At 38.0% G+C, this 18972-nt stretch overlaps 2 protein-coding genes and 1 long non-coding RNA gene across 4 annotated transcripts; 2 read left to right on the top strand and 1 right to left on the bottom strand.

Annotated features, from left to right (window-relative positions):
* Positions 1 to 7327: 7327 nt before the first annotated feature.
* On the top strand, positions 7328 to 10315 carry LOC122076164 (cysteine-rich receptor-like protein kinase 10). 2 transcript variants are annotated; one of them, XM_042641473.1, is made up of 7 exons: positions 7328 to 8259; positions 8344 to 8460; positions 8619 to 8791; positions 8927 to 9137; positions 9261 to 9498; positions 9601 to 9751; positions 9835 to 10315. In XM_042641473.1, the coding sequence occupies exons 1-7, from the start codon at positions 7470 to 7472 to the stop codon at positions 10123 to 10125; spliced, it is 1971 nt and encodes a 656-aa protein (XP_042497407.1). In that variant the 5' UTR covers positions 7328 to 7469; the 3' UTR covers positions 10126 to 10315. The 2 variants fall into 2 exon arrangements, with proteins under 2 accessions (XP_042497407.1, XP_042497406.1); XM_042641472.1 differs by having other exon boundaries at positions 8341 to 8460.
* A 190-nt stretch (positions 10316 to 10505) lies between these two features.
* LOC122076163 (cysteine-rich receptor-like protein kinase 15) lies at positions 10506 to 14753 on the top strand. The gene is made up of 7 exons (XM_042641471.1): positions 10506 to 12505; positions 12856 to 12972; positions 13051 to 13259; positions 13348 to 13558; positions 13734 to 13971; positions 14142 to 14292; positions 14379 to 14753. The coding sequence occupies exons 1-7, from the start codon at positions 11749 to 11751 to the stop codon at positions 14679 to 14681; spliced, it is 1986 nt and encodes a 661-aa protein (XP_042497405.1). The 5' UTR covers positions 10506 to 11748; the 3' UTR covers positions 14682 to 14753.
* A 1556-nt stretch (positions 14754 to 16309) lies between these two features.
* LOC122076165 lies at positions 16310 to 17061 on the bottom strand. Its single transcript, XR_006139453.1, has 2 exons — positions 16850 to 17061; positions 16310 to 16558 (listed from the first exon to the last, which is right to left on the bottom strand). It is a non-coding gene; the product is annotated as an uncharacterized LOC122076165 (long non-coding RNA).
* Positions 17062 to 18972: the final 1911 nt, after the last annotated feature.

Here is an 18972-nt window from a genome sequence, read left to right as displayed (position 1 = left end):
ATTGGATTCAAATTTTGATTTAATTTGATTAATCTGTTGGACGGTTTTTGGATTTTTAAGATGATCAGAGATTCTTTCATGAAGAAGCTCATTTTTGAGAAAATTTAATTGTCTAATTTTCCTAATACTTTGGTCATTGGAATTTTGGGCTTGTAAGAATGGGAAGACTATTTTTTATCCTTGAAACTTAGTAGAAATCCCATCTTGGGTTATTTTGAATGGTTTGATTTTTTCTAAAAATGGTTGACCAAGGATTATGGTTTGGTCAAGATCTTTAGCCAGGATAAAAGTTTGGGGAAGGTAAAGACCTTGGTTACAAACATGGGTGTTTGAAAGTTTGTATTGGACATTCAACCCAGATCCATTAGCCGTGTTAAGGCGTTGAGTAGTTCTTTCATAAAACTGGGTTGGAATAGCACCTTCGTTGATGCAATTGGCATTAGCACCAGAATCAACTAAGGCAATGGCAGAAAATTTAAATGAAGCGTTAATAACTAAGGTTATGCGAACATACCAATTTTGACAGGTTATGGTAGACACAAAACCAGGGATTGTTGGATTTGGTTCAACGAGTTCCTGAGTTGCAAAGGGGTTTGTTAATGGTTCATTGTTTGAAGTTGAAGCCTGCTGGTTTTGATGTCTGTTTAAGAGGGCTATTTGTTGCTTAATTTGTTTTATTTCATACTGCAGAGATGCAGTAGTAGTTTCAAGGGCTTTGATTCGTCCAGAATGATCAGGGATAGTTGGTTTTGATATTTTATCAAATTTTTGCATAATTTGATGAAGGTTGTAAGGTTGAGGAGAATTTTGGGTGGAAACATTATTTCTGAGGTGCTCAAGGCAAGCCTTCTTTTGTTCTGGGTCTGCTAAGCTATCAATATAATCAAAAATATTTGAGTTAGGTGATGCATGAAGCATCCGGATAGATTTGGAAACACAATTATCACAGCTAAGACCAATAATACAAGAATCACAATTACATGCTTGAAAATTCTCATTATTGGAAGAACTGGAAGAATTATGTTCAGAGGCTTGAATTTGGTTAAGTTTATGATTTTCATCCTCAGAAGAAGATGAAGAAGTTTCTTGGAATAGAGCAAGGATTTGAGTCTTATCTTGCTCAGATATTTGTAAGGAATTGATTTTATTTGAAACTCTACAAAATTTGGCGATATGACCAGGCTTACCGCATTTGAAACATCCTTGTGTGGTTTTATCTGGATTTTGATTCTTAAAATTTTTAGGTGCCTTGAAAGGCTTTCTATATTTGTTATACTTTGGCTTTGAAGGAGTCTTATGGTAAAACTCAGGGGTAGTAAATGGTCTGTTAGACACATATTTTTTAGATTTATGAAAGTTTTTATAATATTTGCGAGAAGATTTGTGTTTGTTTTTAGATGGAGGTCTGAGAGGTGGAAACCCGAATTGTTCGCAGAATCCTCCTAACTCGCATTTGTAAAACTTGTTTTCTTTATGGATTTGCTTCTTTAGTCTAATGTCAGTGCAGAGAGCAAGACCCTCTTCATGAATAAGACTAATGATTTGGCCATAGGACATCTGGTCATAGGGAATGATCCCATCATTTTTCTTCCTAAGGCGTTGTTTGATTTTCTCAGAAAACAAAGTTGGTAGTCCTGTAAGGAACTTTTCTTTCCAACAGGGGAGGTTTGCATCAGGCCTAGTCAAAACTTTGGTTAAGAAAGTGTCTTTGTACCATTTGAAATCATGTAATTTTTTACATCTAAGGTTTGATAATTGTTCAGCTGTTCTATCTTTGAGACGAGAGGGGTTTCCTAAAAAGTAATTGGCAATGCTGAAAATAAGAGTATTAACAGCATCCTCAATAGGAATACCTTCACCATCAAGAAGGGGAATTCCTGCAGGTGTGATTTGAACAGCCATTAAAATTTCTATTTTTTGGACATCAGTCAGGACATAATCCCACCAACCTTTGAGTTGGCCTATGAAGCCAGAAACAAGCAAGGTAGCCACAGCACTATCAGGTGTATTTTTAATCCGATGTGCGTTGCTAACCATGGTCATTTCTTGGAGTTTGTTCATGAGATTATGTTCGGACAGACCATCTATGTTCCATTCATAGATGATACCGCTTTGGTAAGAAGCTTGAGGGGCAATACCTCTGGCTTCGATTTGTAGGTCAGGGAAGACTGGGTGTTGGTTAGAACTTTGACCAATTTGGTAAATTTTGGGGAATTCTTCTTCTTCTGAACTTGAGGAAGTGTCAGAAGAACATCCTATGATGTTGCGAATTCCTCTATTATTTGATTCAGCTGATGGTTCTCCTGAGGGCTGATTTTGGACTGGTGTTGGAGGTTCTTTGGAAGGAGGAGGTGGTTCAACCTCAGATTGGGTAGGGGACCTTTGATCATTGGCTTCAGAAGGGGTCGTTTCAGGAACAGTAGAAGTGGCTTCGTATGTTTCATGGACAATATTTTGGTTATTTTGAACTCCAACAAGGTGAGGGAACGGTGGAGTAGATCTAGTTTGAGAAACCCATTGGTTTAAGTCAGAAGAAGTCGATGCCTCGGAGCATGATCTTCTGGAACTTTGGTAAACCGGAGGGGTAGCTTGTCTGTTAAATCTAATGGCAACTAATCCGTCTGAATCCTGGGAAATAGAACGGATACTGGTGTTTGAGACTTGAGGGGGAATAGTAGTTGTTTGCAGCTGCCATCCTTCAGGGAATGAAATATCTTCCCAACGACAAAGTTTGGGGTAAACAATTTGACCCTGAATACAATCAGTCTCAAGGTAAAGGGTTTGGCCTTTTGAAGATGTTCTTTTGGCTCGAGGTTGGACAGACTTCATAGCCTTGTATTTGATGCGATGGATAATGGAAATTGGGATAGTTCCATGCATTAATTTGTAACCATGAGTTTTAAGGTTAAGTTTGAGTGAGTGTAAAATGTTTGGGTCTTCTAAGGCTATGGACATGTCAGGGTAGACATTAAAATGGACAGGTCCATAACAAAGACTTGTTTCAATGGCTCCCAAAAGAGAATCATTGAACTCAAGGAACCTTTGGTCACGAAGGGCTAACAACATAGAAGTGTTGAGTCCTTCTCGGTGAAGGGGTTTGATGGCCACTTGGACTAAGCCAATATGGACATAATTATATTTGCGGTCTTTGTATAAATCTTGTAGGGTGAGTGGATCAAAAAGTTGGATTTCTTGAGTTTGTGGGGTAAAATTTATAGTTTGTTCTACGGTCTTGACTGTTTCGAGTCCGAACCAATCTCGATCATAGAGATCATTTCTTGAAATTTTTGGTATATCCCAACTTCGAAGTCGTCGGTTAATTCTTGAGGTTTGTTCATCATAATCAAGCACATTAGAACTTGTGCTTGCCTCACCTGCCGATCTCATCGACATGGAGCGGGGTAATCGATTCATAATTTGAGAATTCTTAATCTTGGGGTAATCACCTAGATCTAAGTTTTAAGATGGTATTTCCAACATGACTTGGGCACAAACGTGGTCTTACACTCTTCTGCCACTCCTCCCAAGAATCCAAAGGCATATACCTCGTCAAAAAACTTAAAAGAAAATAATTACACAAAAGAAAAGAAATCTGCAAAGAAATAAATCGGACCACCACCACCGTGGCTCTGATACCAGATTACAGGATCGAGATATGCTAAAATCCAGGGAACTAGTGATCTCCTGGTTCTGTATATATATATATATATATATAGAGAGAGAGAGAGAGAGAGAGAGAGAGAGAGCTTATTAAATGGTGATACGCTGCACTAGTGCAGTTCCTTTTATCGTTGACGAATTGAATGTGGTGGTGGGATCATTCATCTATTGTCATGATACCATAGTTGAAAAATTAGGTTTTGATTTAGGAAGAGCCACACGAGTCGAGTCAAAATTTTGAAAATTTTGGTCAAGAGTCATGTAGACCCAGCCAATGTAAAAAAATAACAAGATTCGTCAAGAATCTTCCGAGTCAAATAAGAATACAATTTCTTACCCGTCACCTTTAACTCGACAAGTCTAGCCATTTTTAAAATATTATTCAATCGGTTCATTAATTTCACTTATGTCATTGAACATGTATGCAATGATACAAACTCAAAATTCAATAATATGTGATTCCTCCATTTTTTTTTAATATTTTTATGATTTTTTTATTAATTTATATATATTTATTATATTAAAAAAAAAAACTCACACTGGCTAGGTTTGGCCAGACCAAATATCAGATTTCTCCAAAAGACGAAATGAGTTAGAGAACCTGATTTTTCCAACTTTACTTAATGCATGGTTTTTCCCAATTCCCACACCGTTCAAATTTCAACTGGTCCATCTGCTTTAGTTTTAAAGTCCCTTTACGTCACCATTCATGGAATGATGCAGTGTCATTTTCTTTTGTAATTTTTGGATGAGCAAGTGCCAATAGCAGTGTCGACTGTTAAGTTGTGGTTATCCCTTTCATTTCCTGTCAAAAAGAGAAAGACTGGCCAAGTAGCCAACATTTATCATTGAGAAGACGGCCAAGACCCGCTATTAGTTTTCCAATTACTTGCTTCCATGGTGGGGTTAGAATATGAATGAGAAATTAACCTTATTTTTAGTCATAATAAGAACTTCCCTTGTTATTACCCCGTGTCGTATCGATTCATAAAAAACACAAAATTTGACAAGAAAACTCATTATTGACTTTCTACGCGCTTATAGTCAGTTAATTAATTTTAGGGTTTCTTTGTCATCTTAAAAAAAAATACGACTATCAGTGAAAAAAAACACGTGTACTCTTTCATCAAGACCATTAGAGAGAGCTTTCTATCAATTCCAGCTTTTTTACATTATTCATGTTAAACGACTTAACTTTCAGGGGTCATCCATGTCTCCAAGGTGGGGAAAACACATATATGATGTCAAGCACCGCAAAGCATCAAATAAAGCTAAAACTGAAAGGGCAATTGATTAAAGCCATCCCTGATCATCATCTATTTCAGACAAGGGATTTGGAAAATTTCTTTTTCTGAAGTTATCTGAGAAAGTAAGGTGGGGAAAGGAGGGAAATTGTGGGTGGGGCTTTGTGTTATAGGCACCAGGCTTATTTCTCACTTGTGAAGATTCCAATAATTTAAAAAACATGTGGCAAATGGTTGAGTTTAAAGTTTCACAAAATCAAGAGAATAACATTCATAACAATGGAATATTATTGCACTTCGCTGCTTTCTATCACTTTGGGACTTGGTTTTAAGACATCTAGTACTAGACATAGCTAGACACAATTATTGACCTATTATATGGGTTTAGTTCCAACAATGAAACAATGTTCTTGAATGAAAAAGTAAAGATAAAAAAATAAATAAATAAATAAATGACCATTTAAAAAAATATATTGAGATGACTAGTAGCCAAGATTGAATAGCATTGGTACATCAAACGCCAAGAAACACGAATAAAGGGAGACAATAGATCTGTACGACACAAAGATTTAACGAGGTTCACACACCAGGGTGGTGTGCTACGTCCTCGGGCGAAGAAGAAGATGATTCACTATGCAGAAGAGAGATTACACCCTAGCAGCGGCGAGGAAGAACTCGCCCTGAAACTCTAGCTTCGTGAAAACCCTAGAATACAATGACTTTCTCAACAAGCAACAGTACATTATATATACTCCAAAAAGTGGGTCGACCCATCGGGTCGCGGTCGATCCGGTCGAACCATACCGCCCCCGCACCCCCATACGAGATCAGTGATGGGCTCCGGGCTTGGGCCTATCGGCCCAACCCCTCTGCTTCCATCACAGATCTCAGAAAAATTCCCATTTGGGTCACTACCAAAATATGTCGAATCAGGTCAATCTTCAAAGCGGGTCAAGAATTCGAGACAAACTTAACAGATAGCATCCAACTTGGGGCTTGGGCTTATGTTTGAATGTCAAGAAAAGAAAAAAAAAAAATTTGAAGAAAGAAATAGACATATAAATCAATAATTATATCATTATGATTTTTATCTTATCATGTTATTTTTGTATTTTTTTTTTTTTAACATCCAAACAACACCCTTGTACTTGGTTGCGTCAAACACTTATGTTTTATCTCTAGTCTCAAATTTTTTTATGATGTTTCAAAGACTTTTGAATGGACCACTTACATATTTTCCCCAAGAAATCTTATGCTGGTTTTTGTTAGCCATGGTTTGGTAGGTTGTGAAATTGAAGCTGAAGCCAGGGGCTTCTTGCAAGGATTAGAAGCATGTAGGAAGTTGGAACTCGACTTGGTACAAATTTGGATTGGTTCAAACAAATTATTGTCACTTGTTCTATATTCATATAGATTATTTAGCCACCCTCATATATATATATATATATATATTTTGCTTTAGTAAGTTGCAAGTTTTTAAAACAATGCCGAAGGTGGAATTGGGTTCTGATTGTTTTTCTGTTTTATTGTTGCACTGTTGGCTCTCTTGTATTCTATTCATTCTTTTATTAATAAACATCTTGCTGACCTTAGGCAAAAAAAAAAGCGGGTTGATAAATTCAGAAAACAAAAACCATTACATCACTTAATTGGGAAAATAATCTGAATTGCAATGTATTAGAAATTTAGCACCCCACTTTAAAATAAATAAATAAATAGCATTAGTTTAGATGATATAACTATGATCTAATCACATTTAAAATTAAAAATAGGGTTTAAAGGCTAATAAACATCAATAATTATGCAATACTTTTAGTTAGCCCAATACTTACTAATTAAGAGAGATTTAAACATAAAACTGAATGAAAAAAAATAAAAATGATTAAGCTATTGAGAGTGGATGGGCATTTTAGAAAGCCAAAGGAGGAAGGGTGAAAGTTTGATGCATACGGAGTATAAAAAAATGTATTTCAGATTAGATGTTAGCTAAATACAAAATAATTAGTTTAGGAGACAAATTATGAGATTTTTTCCATAATCTCTAGTGAGCATTCAAGGATTGAAAGGGTCTTTGGGTGTTTTTCAGTCACTCCCAACCGTTGAACGTTCGCTGAGAGCTGATGTGCTACAAAGAACATGGATCCCAGTTTAGCGTACTCCACTAGAGAGACAATTTTAACTTATGGGTGGATGTCACGTCGCGTGGTTCTTTAAGTCATCTCTCTCTCCATGGAGATGGTCGTGGTCGCGTCCAAGACCACAATTTCATTTTGGAACGTGGAATATTGACGCAGACGATGGCCCCAAAGACTTAAAAAGAGTCTGAGAGTCTTGTCATTAAAATCAAATTGCGTAAGAGATACCACTTGGGGTTTGTTTGGCACTGTTTTGACCTTTTTAAGAAATGGTTCATTAGACTGAATGAAAATGCTTCCAAATTTCAGTCTAATGGACTTGTTAAGAGCTTCCATTCAACCCAAAGGTCCTCTTCAACTCCCACATGGAGAGTCATTTTAAAATGCTTAACTGAGTTGCACCAACCTGAACAATTCAGTATCTTCATACATGGCTCCTTTCCTTGCTATCCCAAAAAGCTTTTGCTACTTGATCCTTCTTTATTCCCTTCTTCTAGCTACCCTTCAGAGCCCTTGTGGTGCAGATCCTCCCTATCCTATTTGTACAAACACAACCAATTACACACTCAATGGGCCATTCCATAATAATCTTCAAAACCTCTTTGATTCCTTGTCCTCTAAAGCTTCCCTCTCAGTCTCACACTATTACAACACTAGTATTGGCAATGATCCACACAGAGTATATGGCTTCTTTCTCTGCCTAGGATTTGATAGCCTAGACAAATGCAAGCGCTGTGTCGACGATGCAATTCAGGACATTCAGAAACTATGTCTCAATAGAAAACAAGCATCAGTGTGGGAAGAGTATTGTGAATTGAGCTACTCTGATCAAAATTTCTTTGGGAAGGTGGATGATACTACACCTCTTAATCAAACTAGTCCTTTAAAGATTACAGAGCCAAATAAGTATAGCCAAGCTGTGAAAAAGATGCTTACTAAACTCTCCGATCAGGTTTCCAATTCATCATTCTTGTATGCGGTTGCAGAAAATAATTATACTGCATCAGAGAATTTATATGGTCTTGTTCAGTGTACCATGGACCTATCTAAAATTGATTGCCATAGATGCCTACAAATTGAAATAGAAGAGCTTCCTCATTGCTGCTATAATCCTAGGGGGGCAAGACTTATGAGTAGGAATTGCTATTTAAGGTATGAGTTATATGACTTCTACACAGGAAAAAGTGGATATAACTCTCCATCAGTTCCCAAAAGTTCTGGTTAGTATTTCAAATTTCATTTTCTAGTGTTCCTTTGGTTCCAACCATAGCTAGATTCAACAATTATTTGGTTTTAAGTAGCAGGTGGCCAGAAGAAAGTATCGAAAAATGTTCTCTTTATCGTCGCATCAGCATGTATAGCAGGAATTCTTTTGAGTTTCTGTATCTACTGCCGTATGGTGAGGGAAAGAAGCCAGAAAGGTAAGAGCACCCAATAAATAGTTGCATAAAATAGTAGTAGATTAGGTATTCTTTTGAGTAGATAGTCTTGTGTTCAGTTGCAAGGGGTTAGTTCTGGGCTTCATTGTATATATTTCATTCACCCAAAAAAAAAAAAAAATTCTTGTTGTTCAATCCAGAGAGGAGCAAAGTTATTGGTCAAGCTGTTCTGTCACAACAAACTGGTGCCGAAAAGGATCAAATGAAACCTCCAGACTTTCCATTGATTAGTTTAGCTACCATACATGCAGCTACAAACAACTTTTCTGATTTGAATCTGCTTGGACAAGGTGGATTTGGCCCTGTTTACAAGGTACTACCATGATCACTCTTATCACAACCAGCTAGAAATTATGGTTCACAAGGATAAAGGGTAGACTAACTCTTAATTGGATTTGGAATGTTTGTGACTAAAAAGTATTATTCAAATCAATGATTGTGTACTCAGGGAGCACTACCTAATGGAAGGGAAGTAGCCATTAAAAGGCTTTCAAGTGGTTCTGAGCAAGGTTCAGTGGAGTTTATGAATGAAGTATCACTAATATTGAAACTCCAACACAAAAATCTTGTTAGGCTTTTGGGTTGTTGTGCAGAAGGAGCAGAAAGAATTCTTGTCTATGAGTACATGCCTAATGGTAGCCTTGATTCCGTACTTTTTGGTTAGTATATATATATATACCCTTTAATCTCTTCAACTTAGCATTTCAAATTTGTACATTGCTTATAAGATGGTAACCATGACTCTGCTTTCTAAGTTCACTTTATATTGTGTTCGGATATAGATCAGGGGAGACGTGCTCTTCTTGATTGGAGTACACGTTACAACATCATTTGTGGAATTGCCCGCGGCATCCTCTATCTTCACGAGGACTCTCGACTTAGAATCATTCACAGAGACCTAAAAGCCAGTAATGTGTTGCTAGATAAGGACATGAATCCAAAGATCTCAGATTTTGGTATGGCTAGGATCTTTCCTGGAAATAATGCTGAAGCTAGTACTGCTACCATAGTAGGGACATAGTAAGTGAAAAGTTTTCCCATTAATGTTCTATTAGAGAGAATACATCTTTATCATATGGCTCTAATTAATCCACTTTTCTTCCTCCTGAATAATTCCAAAAGTGGATACATGGCTCCTGAGTATGCTATGGAGGGACTATATTCCACAAAGTCAGATGTTTTTAGCTTTGGAGTTCTCTTGCTAGAGATTGTAAGTGGGAGAAAGAATGCTGGTTTCCATCGGTCCAAACACGCTCCCAGCCTTCTAGACTATGTAGGTTTGGTTACCTTGGTTCATCCTATTCTTTTTACAGCTAATCTTCTTGGTTTCAAAACTTTCCTTTACGACTATTGCAGGCATGGCAGCTATGGAAAGAGGGAAGAGCTTTGGAATTGATGGACCCAGTGTTAGTAGAGACTTATTGTGCGAGTGAAGTGTTGAGATGCATCAATGTTGGACTACTGTGTGCTAAAGAAGATGCAACTGATAGACCCACTATGTCACATGTTATCGTTATGTTGAGAAGTGAATCTCTTTCTCTTCCACAACCTCAACAGCCTGCGTTTTCCGTCGGCCGATTCACCTCGACAATCATGGATGATATTTCTGTCAATTATGTAACTATTACAGATGTTATTCCTCGCTGAGTTACATGGACTCAACCTTTACGAGTGAAAATAATAATAATAATAATAATTATCAATTAAAATAAGGAAATATCCTTCTCAGTTGTATGATCTCTCTTGGGGGACCTTGGTACATCCTCGTGCACTGGGTATGTCATTTTTAGTTGTACAATCTAGTTTATTTGATAAGAGTATACAAATTTGTATTTCAGCATGTTCTTAGTTGGACCAAAATGTGAAAGGGTTTTTGTTATACAATAGATTTGAAGCAATTACAATGACAAAAACAGATGCAAAGAAATAACACAATCATATATCGGCTTATGACCTGCATCCATTGGATGAAACTGTTTTGTGTCACTATGTAGGGAAAGGGATCCCTGCACAATAGCCACGCCCCATCTTTGTAGGCCTGAGTTTTTGATGTTTTACGTAGCCACTTAGCAAGTTCCGTTGGACTGAAAATTGACATGTAAGCAAGAAATCTTGAGGTTTACCTATTCAAAAAATTAAAGCTTTACTGGAAGGTGTATTTTGAATTTGACGTGTCACTAGTCCAAACTGCCATTCGCTAAATATATTAGTCGGAATTGTCAAATCATCCTTTTGTACCGTAAAACTAACGGATGCGCATATAGGAAATTTCCCCAAGATAACTAACTTGGAGGAGCTATCATTTGGACTTCTATCAATGCAGAAGCTGCAACCATATGACCCAAATTAATGCATTCTACCTGCAGCCCATGACTAAACACTTAAAACTTCCACCTCTAGTCCCCCTCAAGAATCTTCTCACTTTGAAAGTTTGTATTCTTTGTACATGTTACTTCTTCTGTCTTAATCTTCCCTTCTACAAAGGACTAACCTCAACATGAATCTCCCCGTCCTTATCTTGAAGTTTCTTCGAACAATGCAAGGACATTACCTACAATATTCCTCTCCCTTGGGCACATAACGAAAAAGCCAGAGAAATCAAGATCAAGCAGGGCATAAGAAAAGTCAAAAAATGAGTGCTGCAGAGGATGCTCTGCTTCTACCTTTGTTTTCAAATCTCCTTCAAGTTTAAATATACTTCATAGCTTCATGTTCCAACCTTCAATACCTCTCGCGTAGAACTCAGATAATGCCTATTCAGCTGTTATTGCTTTCATGTCTAGTAATCACCATGGTCCATAATGGCCCCTGTACTGATGCAGAGGATCTTCTTCATACCTCTGGTCCCCCCCAAGAATATTCTTACTTAAGAGAAATTGCTCCACATCTGGTCCCCCGCAAGAACATTCTTACTTAGAGAAATTGCTCCACCTCTGGTCCCCCTCAAGAATATTCTCACTTAGAAAGTTTTCCACAAACTCCCATGGGCAGTCTAAAGGGAGTAGCCAGTTTTTACCAATTTTTACCAATTTCTGTCTTAAACTTCCCTTTTCACAAAGGACAAACCTCAAGGTGAATCTCCCTCTCCTTGGTCTTGAAGTTTCTTGAAACAATGCAAGGACAGAGAGATCAAGAACAAACAGAGCATAAGAAAAGTAGTGTTGCAGAGGATGCTCTGCTTCTTCCTCTGTTTTCAAATCTCCTTCAAGTTCCAACCTTCAATTCCTCTCTCTTAGAACTCAAATAATTTTGTCTGTCTGTAGCTAAAGGATGGACAAAGATGCATCATCTATTCTGCTATTATTGCTTTCATGTCCACTAATCATTGTAGCCCATAACAGCCCCTGTACTGCTGCAGAGGATCTTCTTCATACCGATTGCCCGGATTCAACACAAGATTATGCGCCCAACAGCACATTCGGGACTAACCTTAAGCTCCTTCTCTCTTCTCTTTCCTCTAAAACTTCTCTCTCAAACGGATATTTTTGCAACTATTCAGTGGGCAGTGACAAGGACCAAGTCTATGGACTTGCTCTCTGTAGAGGCGATGTGACCAGCAAGGTTTGTTTGAGTTGTGTTGAGGCTGCGAGTCGAGAGATCCTCACTTTGTGTCCTAGTAAGGAAGAAGCGATAATCTGGTACGAGGATTGCCAAGTGCACTATTCGTTCCAGATGATCTTCTCTACGATGGTATATGCTGGAAAGTTACCTCACTGGAATGATCTTCAGCCCATTTTGTTGAATCCAAATCAATTCCTCCAGATTCAGAATGATTTGCTAAATGAACTAATCAGCCAGGTTACCTCAAATTCTTCTGACCGTAGGTTTGCCACTAGAGAGGTTACAATCTCAGGAACAGGCAAGGTACTTGGTCTGGTGCAGTGTACTCCAGATATATCTTGCGATGACTGTGAAACTTGTCTTCAGCAGTCCATGGCAGACCTCATAGGATGTTGCTCTTCACGTCAAGGAGGAATGGTTCTTGGTAGGAGTTGCAATCTGAAATTCCAAGTTTCACCTGAAAAGGGTCAGTACTTATGACATCTTTAATATCCGATAATCGTCTTGTCGGAATCAAAGCAACAGTTTTTTAATTTTGTAAAGTTTTCATCTCAAAAGTTCAAATTAGTCGGTAGATGGGATTCCCATGTGTGTGTGGGACTGAACCCGCATGTGTGGCAGTACATACTGCAGACATGTAGATACGATGAAAACCCGCTTTGATACCATGTAAGTTTCCATCCCATATTCACCCAAAAAAAAATTTCCATCTCAAAAGTTCGAACTTGGTAGGTGAAAGGGACTCCTTTTGGTTTGATTGGTTTCCAAATAACTTCTACGTAATTCATTTTTTCTTTCTTCTCCTGCGTTTAAAAGGAGGAGGTGCAAGGCTGGTTTCGATTAAAGCTAGTGTAGCAATATCTATATCAGTTTTTCTTGCCAGTGGCTTCTGTGCCTACCTGCTGTGGAGGAGAAGGAAGGGAACCCAAGAAGGTAAATATATATTAGTTGACACCATTGCAGACGGTAGTTGTAACCATCTCTGGTTCAAATTTAATTTTTTTCCTTCAGATGAGGAAAATAGCCAACGTCCACTAAGAATTGATGTGGAAGGTCAGACGAGCACATTAGTCTTGCACAGTAATATTCTGCAAGGTTATCAAATTGATGACTCCTCATCAGAATTGCCCTTGATCGATTATGAAGCCATAAGAGTTGCTACAGGCAACTTCTCAAATACAAATAAGATTGGGCAAGGTGGGTTTGGCACCGTTTACAAGGTAACAAGAGTTTCTTTAATTAATTAGAGATTGGATTAGGTGGTTGTGGTGTTCATATTTATTCTAAAATGTTCGAAGAAATTCACAGGGAACATTACCAGATGGAAAGGAAATAGCGGTTAAAAGACTTTCAAGGAGGTCATGGCAAGGTTTAGATGAATTCAAGAATGAAGTTAAACTAATTGCAAAACTTCAACACCGGAACCTTGTGAGGCTCTTAGGTTATGGCATGGAAGGAGAGGAAAAGCTGCTCATCTATGAATTCATGCCTAACTTCAGCCTTGATGTTTTCATCTTTGGTGTGGACCCTCTATCCCTTCACTTTTTATCTATATTAATTTATTTATACTGTGAGTACAAAGAATTTCCATGAAATGAACTCATTCCCTAATCTGAGTTATGGCTAGAGACCTAATTTAAGTTCTAAATATGACCTGACGATGCCCTTTTCTTTCCCTAAAATTTCTTACTTAGATCCCATAAAGCGATCCCAACTCAATTGGAGAACACAGTATAACATCATCGTTTGTATATCCCGTGGACTTCTTTATCTTCATGAGGACTCTCGACTCAAGATCATTCATAGGGATCTGAAGCCTAGCAATGTTTTGTTGGACAAAGATATGACTGCAAAAATTTCAGACTTTGGCATGGCAAGGATATTTTGTGAAGATCAAAACACAGCTGACACTAAACGAGTTGTGGGGACCTTGTAAGCATCGTCCTCCTCTTAACCATTTACATAAAGATTAATTGTTAATTTATTTTAGAACAAGAAAGGGAAGAACCAACCTAATATACCGTGTTTATTCCGTATTAGTTCTAGTATGTTTATTACCCAGTTAATAACTCTTCCTTCAATAATTTTTCTATCTCAAACAGTGGATACATGTCTCCAGAATATGCAATGGAGGGGATATTTTCAGTGAAGTCTGATGTTTTCAGCTTTGGTGTTATCTTGCTTGAGATCATAAGTGGAAAGCGAAACAACAGCTACTACCTTAATGAACATGGTCATACCCTCTTGGCATATGTAAGTCTTTTAGACACTTCAATTAGAATTTTATTTTCGATTGGAAAATTTGGAAGTGAAAATTTTATATGTTGTAAAAATTACAGGTTTGGACACTATGGGGTGAAGGCAAAGTCTTGGATTTTGTAGACCTGTCATTGATCAGTTCTTGCCCAAGAAGAGAAGTATTGAGATGTATCCATATTGGACTTTTGTGTGTTCAGCAAGATGCAGCAGATAGACCAACAATGTCGGATGTCATCGTTATGTTAGAAAGTGATTCTAGAGATCTTCCTCAACCTACAAAACCTGCATTTGCTCTAGGAAGAGTTGTAATCCAAATGAATCAGCCTTACTCTGTCAGTTCCTCTGTAAATGCAGTTACTATTTCTGATATCACACCTCGGTGAGAATCAGAACGGAGTTTGGGGTTCCATACTTCAGGTTGATACATATTATGAATTCTTACCTAGAGGAATAAATTCCAGAAGGCATTTATTAAAGTGCGGAATACAAAAAAGGTTAAAAATATGTAGTGTGGGAGATTCAGATCATATGGACCAATGCAACTGTAAATAGAGAAGATGTAGAGCTTTAACCGTTAAGAAACAAGAACCTAAAACGATGCAGGAAAATAAAAAAACGAATGGGAATCACAAACTCACAACCACACAATGCAAACACGAAGATTTACATTGTTCGGTAAGATTGCCTACGTCCACGGTGAGATGGGATCTCCTTCACTATCAATGAGAATATGATTACAACCACTCGTCCCCAGTCCTCACACCTATCTGATTGATTATAGAGAAAGAACCCTCGCTACAAATACATAGTGAAAACCTATGCATGTAGGTATTTACCAAAATACTGATATACACCTAAAAAAATTTATCGGGAGCTACTACTCCAAAACACCCGCATGGACCCACTAGTAACAAAAATAACGCACACGGTGGACTGATTCCTCTGAGCCCTCGGCCCTTCAGAATCAACCCACTTATGCAAACGACGGAATACAAGACAACGTACCCCAACAATAACAGTTGTTGATGTAATACTAGATCATCACCAAATTAAATTCAGTTCCTTTCTTGCTAGCTGGTGAATAGAATTAATCTTATAACCAACCAAATGGATGCCCCACCTAGTGGTCTCCGTGCCCACAGGTACAAACCATTGATGACCTTGTCTTCAGAAGAACATTGCATATCAATGATTCGTCAGTCACATAGTACCTTAAAATAGAGCTCCAACTTGTCTCCATCAAAAAGAACATTGCATATCAATGGTTCCTCATTCCCATAGTGTAAATAGTGACTGTTAGCTAAGCAAGAGGGCTGACATTTTAAGTAGGAAAATTTATCTCACTCCCCTATACTTGCGATATTTGAATCAAATTCTTTTATTCAAAAATTATTCTTATCTGATCCCTCCAAAAAAACAAACTTTCACATCTATTTCTCCATTGCTAATTCTAATTCCCTAAATTACCACTCCCCTCCCCTCTGGTGGCACCCCACTCCACTGGCCTCTCTTTGGTATTTCCCCCACCTTCTGATAGGATGGAGGTTTGGATTTAAGGGAGAGAATTAATGAGCTGAGATGGATAAGACAAATTTCAAGCTGGTGAGACTCCTTTAGAAGGGGGTGAGAAGTTTGAAGAACAAGAAAAACATAGCGAATAAGATTTTTGTTGCCTTCTTCAGACAGTTTGTTCATGACTTATATATTTGTCCTTAAACCTGATTACTGTGGAGTTAAATGACATAAACAAATTAATTCTCAAGTAATTGCAATAATCTCTCCTCTTATTTTCTTCTTAAAGATTCTCTACAGTCATGCAACAGACATGCCTTGCATATTATGCCAAGGAGTTAATAGTTGTCCTTTGCTTTCATAACTCATCATTCCTTTAGAAGTTCTAGAGTGTTGTTGACATAATCAGCAGCCCACACAGGTATTTTCCTAGTCCTCTTAGGCCTGGCACTGTACTTGGCTGGGCTGTATCAATTCTTGTTGTTACCTCTTCTCCCAATTCATCATCCTATACATAATCCTGCATCTGTTGCTCCACTAAGTCAGACTGAAATTGCACAGGTGTATCACCCTCCACCCTGCTTTCCACTCTACCATAAGCCATCCCCCTTTGCAATTGCTATCCCACACCTCTTTCCGCAACACCCGTGGTCAAATCTGTTCAGTTTTGAACACTGGATTTTTCACGTTCACGGTTCATCCATAGTAAATTTCATTTTTAGCTCCAACACATCATCGAGTTTAGAATCTGATAAGCCACAGAATGGGAAAGAAATGCACAGGAATACAAGAATTAATAGTCAAAACTTTATACATGTTCATGTTGCATCCAATCCGAAGTCATGAAATTTTGATTCTATATAATTCAAGTAGAATTGTTAATAAATCATAAAATTATTAATTTTACAGTGAAACTCTAGTGCCTACTGATTTTGTAAGCAATATGCCTTAAATTTAAGAAAACCCCAAATGGCAAAATCAAGAAAAGGAAAGTAATTGGCGATGCTAGAGAAAGAAGGAAATTTTAACGAAGGTTCACCTGTTCAACTGAAGGGGCGCCTTGTTGTCTTGCAGAAGCCAAGAAAGATTGTCCACCTTTACCGGCCATGCTCATAAACTTAACCCAAAAATGAAGCAGTAAAGCCCAATACCAAGTGACAAGGTGTTTGTCTCCCACTGCTCCACTTTTCACTCTCGCTGTAGGGTTGAGAGCAGATGCATTAGTAGCAGGGCAAAGAAAGGAACGCACCAAAAAACTGGTCGCCTGTGTTGTATTGTGTATCAAAAAAAGGCTTAGCCATTTATCATTTTGAATGGGTAGGGCGGGAGTTGCGCAGAGTGGGGTGTGTGCTACGGTTTGCACTCTGAATTGGCATCCGAATCGGTCAGTGCTGATTCCAAGTTGAATTGGCCGATTCACAATCTACAATCTGATTCAACGATTTTTTAAACCGTGGTCCGAGTAGGACATAGGGAGTGGGGTAGAAGTTGCAAGAGGGGGTGGCTCATGGGACTCCAAAATGCGGATCAACTCACCACATGGGGACAGGTGGGGACAGATCTCTACCTCCTTGGGGTGTCAATCATGCACGCCTGAGGTGAGTCCCACACCCATAGAGGGTGCAGGTCTGTGAGATTTCCCGTGACCACATCTTTTGGAGTGAACATTAAGGTGCGGTGAGCATCGGATGACTGAGAGCATTTGGGCACGTGCCTCAAGGGTTTCCAGTCATCTGATGCTCATTGAACTACTGTAATGTCAGTAGACAATTTTCACAAGATATTTCCTCACCCATCCAAAACCTCTTTTTTTTTTTCGTGGGGGGTGATGCGTATAAGGGAGAAAATAGAAAATTCAAATAAGGGAGGGATTTAGCTAAAAGAAATTAATAAAATATAAAAAAAGATAGGATTGGCATTACGGACGAAGCCATGACGACCCGGCCTATTGGGAGGTAGTCGACCTCTTTTCAAGATAAGATCAAGAGATAATTTTTAGGATTTCATTCGTTCCCTATTTTTGTTGGTCCTTCCTCTTAAATATGATAGGATAATCGTTACAAAGAGTCACATTATTGAAAATTCCTACAATAACCGATTACTCACACATAATTGAAATTTCCTAAACAACTAAAACTTATCTCAAAATTAACTACTCCCGCTTATTTGTGCACGTAACATTCCATCCTCATTAAGATTGGTCTTGTCTTCAATACCACTTCCTGCAAATTGAATTTTCATTGCATCTAGATCCTCTCAAGTTGCTTTAACATGTTGGTAGTCTTCCCTTGGCTTTATCGAGGAAGCTATGACCTCATTTCTCTAGAGAGAAATTGTAAAAAATCCACTTGTGAATGCCGTGCCTGAGCTCTGATATCAGATGATGCATGCAGGGATTCCATAGAGAGAAAATAGGAAAATTAAGATAAGGGAGGGATTTAGATAAAAGAAATTAATAAAATATAAAAAAAGATAGGGTTGGCTTTATGGACGAAGCCATAACGTCCCGGCCTATTGGGAGGTAGCCAACCTCTTCTCAAGATAAGATCAAGAGATAATTTTTAGGATTTCATTCGTTCTCTATTTTTGCTGGTCTTTCCTCTTAAATAGGATAGGATAACCATTACAAAGAGTTACAACCTCTTACTCCACTAACACCACTTCTCTAATAACTCCTACTATAACCAATAACTGACACATAATTGAAAATTCCCAAACAACTAAAACTTATCTCAAAATTAATTACTCCTGTTTATTTGCGCACGTAACCCCGCGGGGGAGGTTTGGGGGTGTTAGGGATGTTGGGGAATTTCAACTGATACAAACAACTTTGCTGATTTGAATCTGGTTAGACAAGGTAGGTTTTGGCCTTGTTTACAAGGTCATACCCTGATCTCTCTTATCACAACCAATTAGAAATTGTGGTGATTTCGTCATTTTTGGTTAGTATATATCCTTTAATCTCTTCAACTTTACATTTCAAACTTCTACATTTCTTATAAGATGGTAACTATTAATCTGTTCTCAAAGTTTATTTTATATGGTATTTGGCTATAGATCAAAGGAGACACTGCTGTTCTTGATCGGTTATATTTCAACTGCTCTTTTCCAATGATAATATTCTAATTGCTATTTTTTTCCATCTGCATATACATGTATCTT

Source organism: Macadamia integrifolia, chromosome 4, assembly GCF_013358625.1.
Source record: "Macadamia integrifolia cultivar HAES 741 chromosome 4, SCU_Mint_v3, whole genome shotgun sequence".
NCBI classification, from domain to species: Eukaryota; Viridiplantae; Streptophyta; class Magnoliopsida; order Proteales; family Proteaceae; genus Macadamia; species Macadamia integrifolia.
The sequence above is the reverse complement of the archived record's forward strand: the minus strand, read 5'-3'. Positions and strand labels throughout refer to the sequence as shown.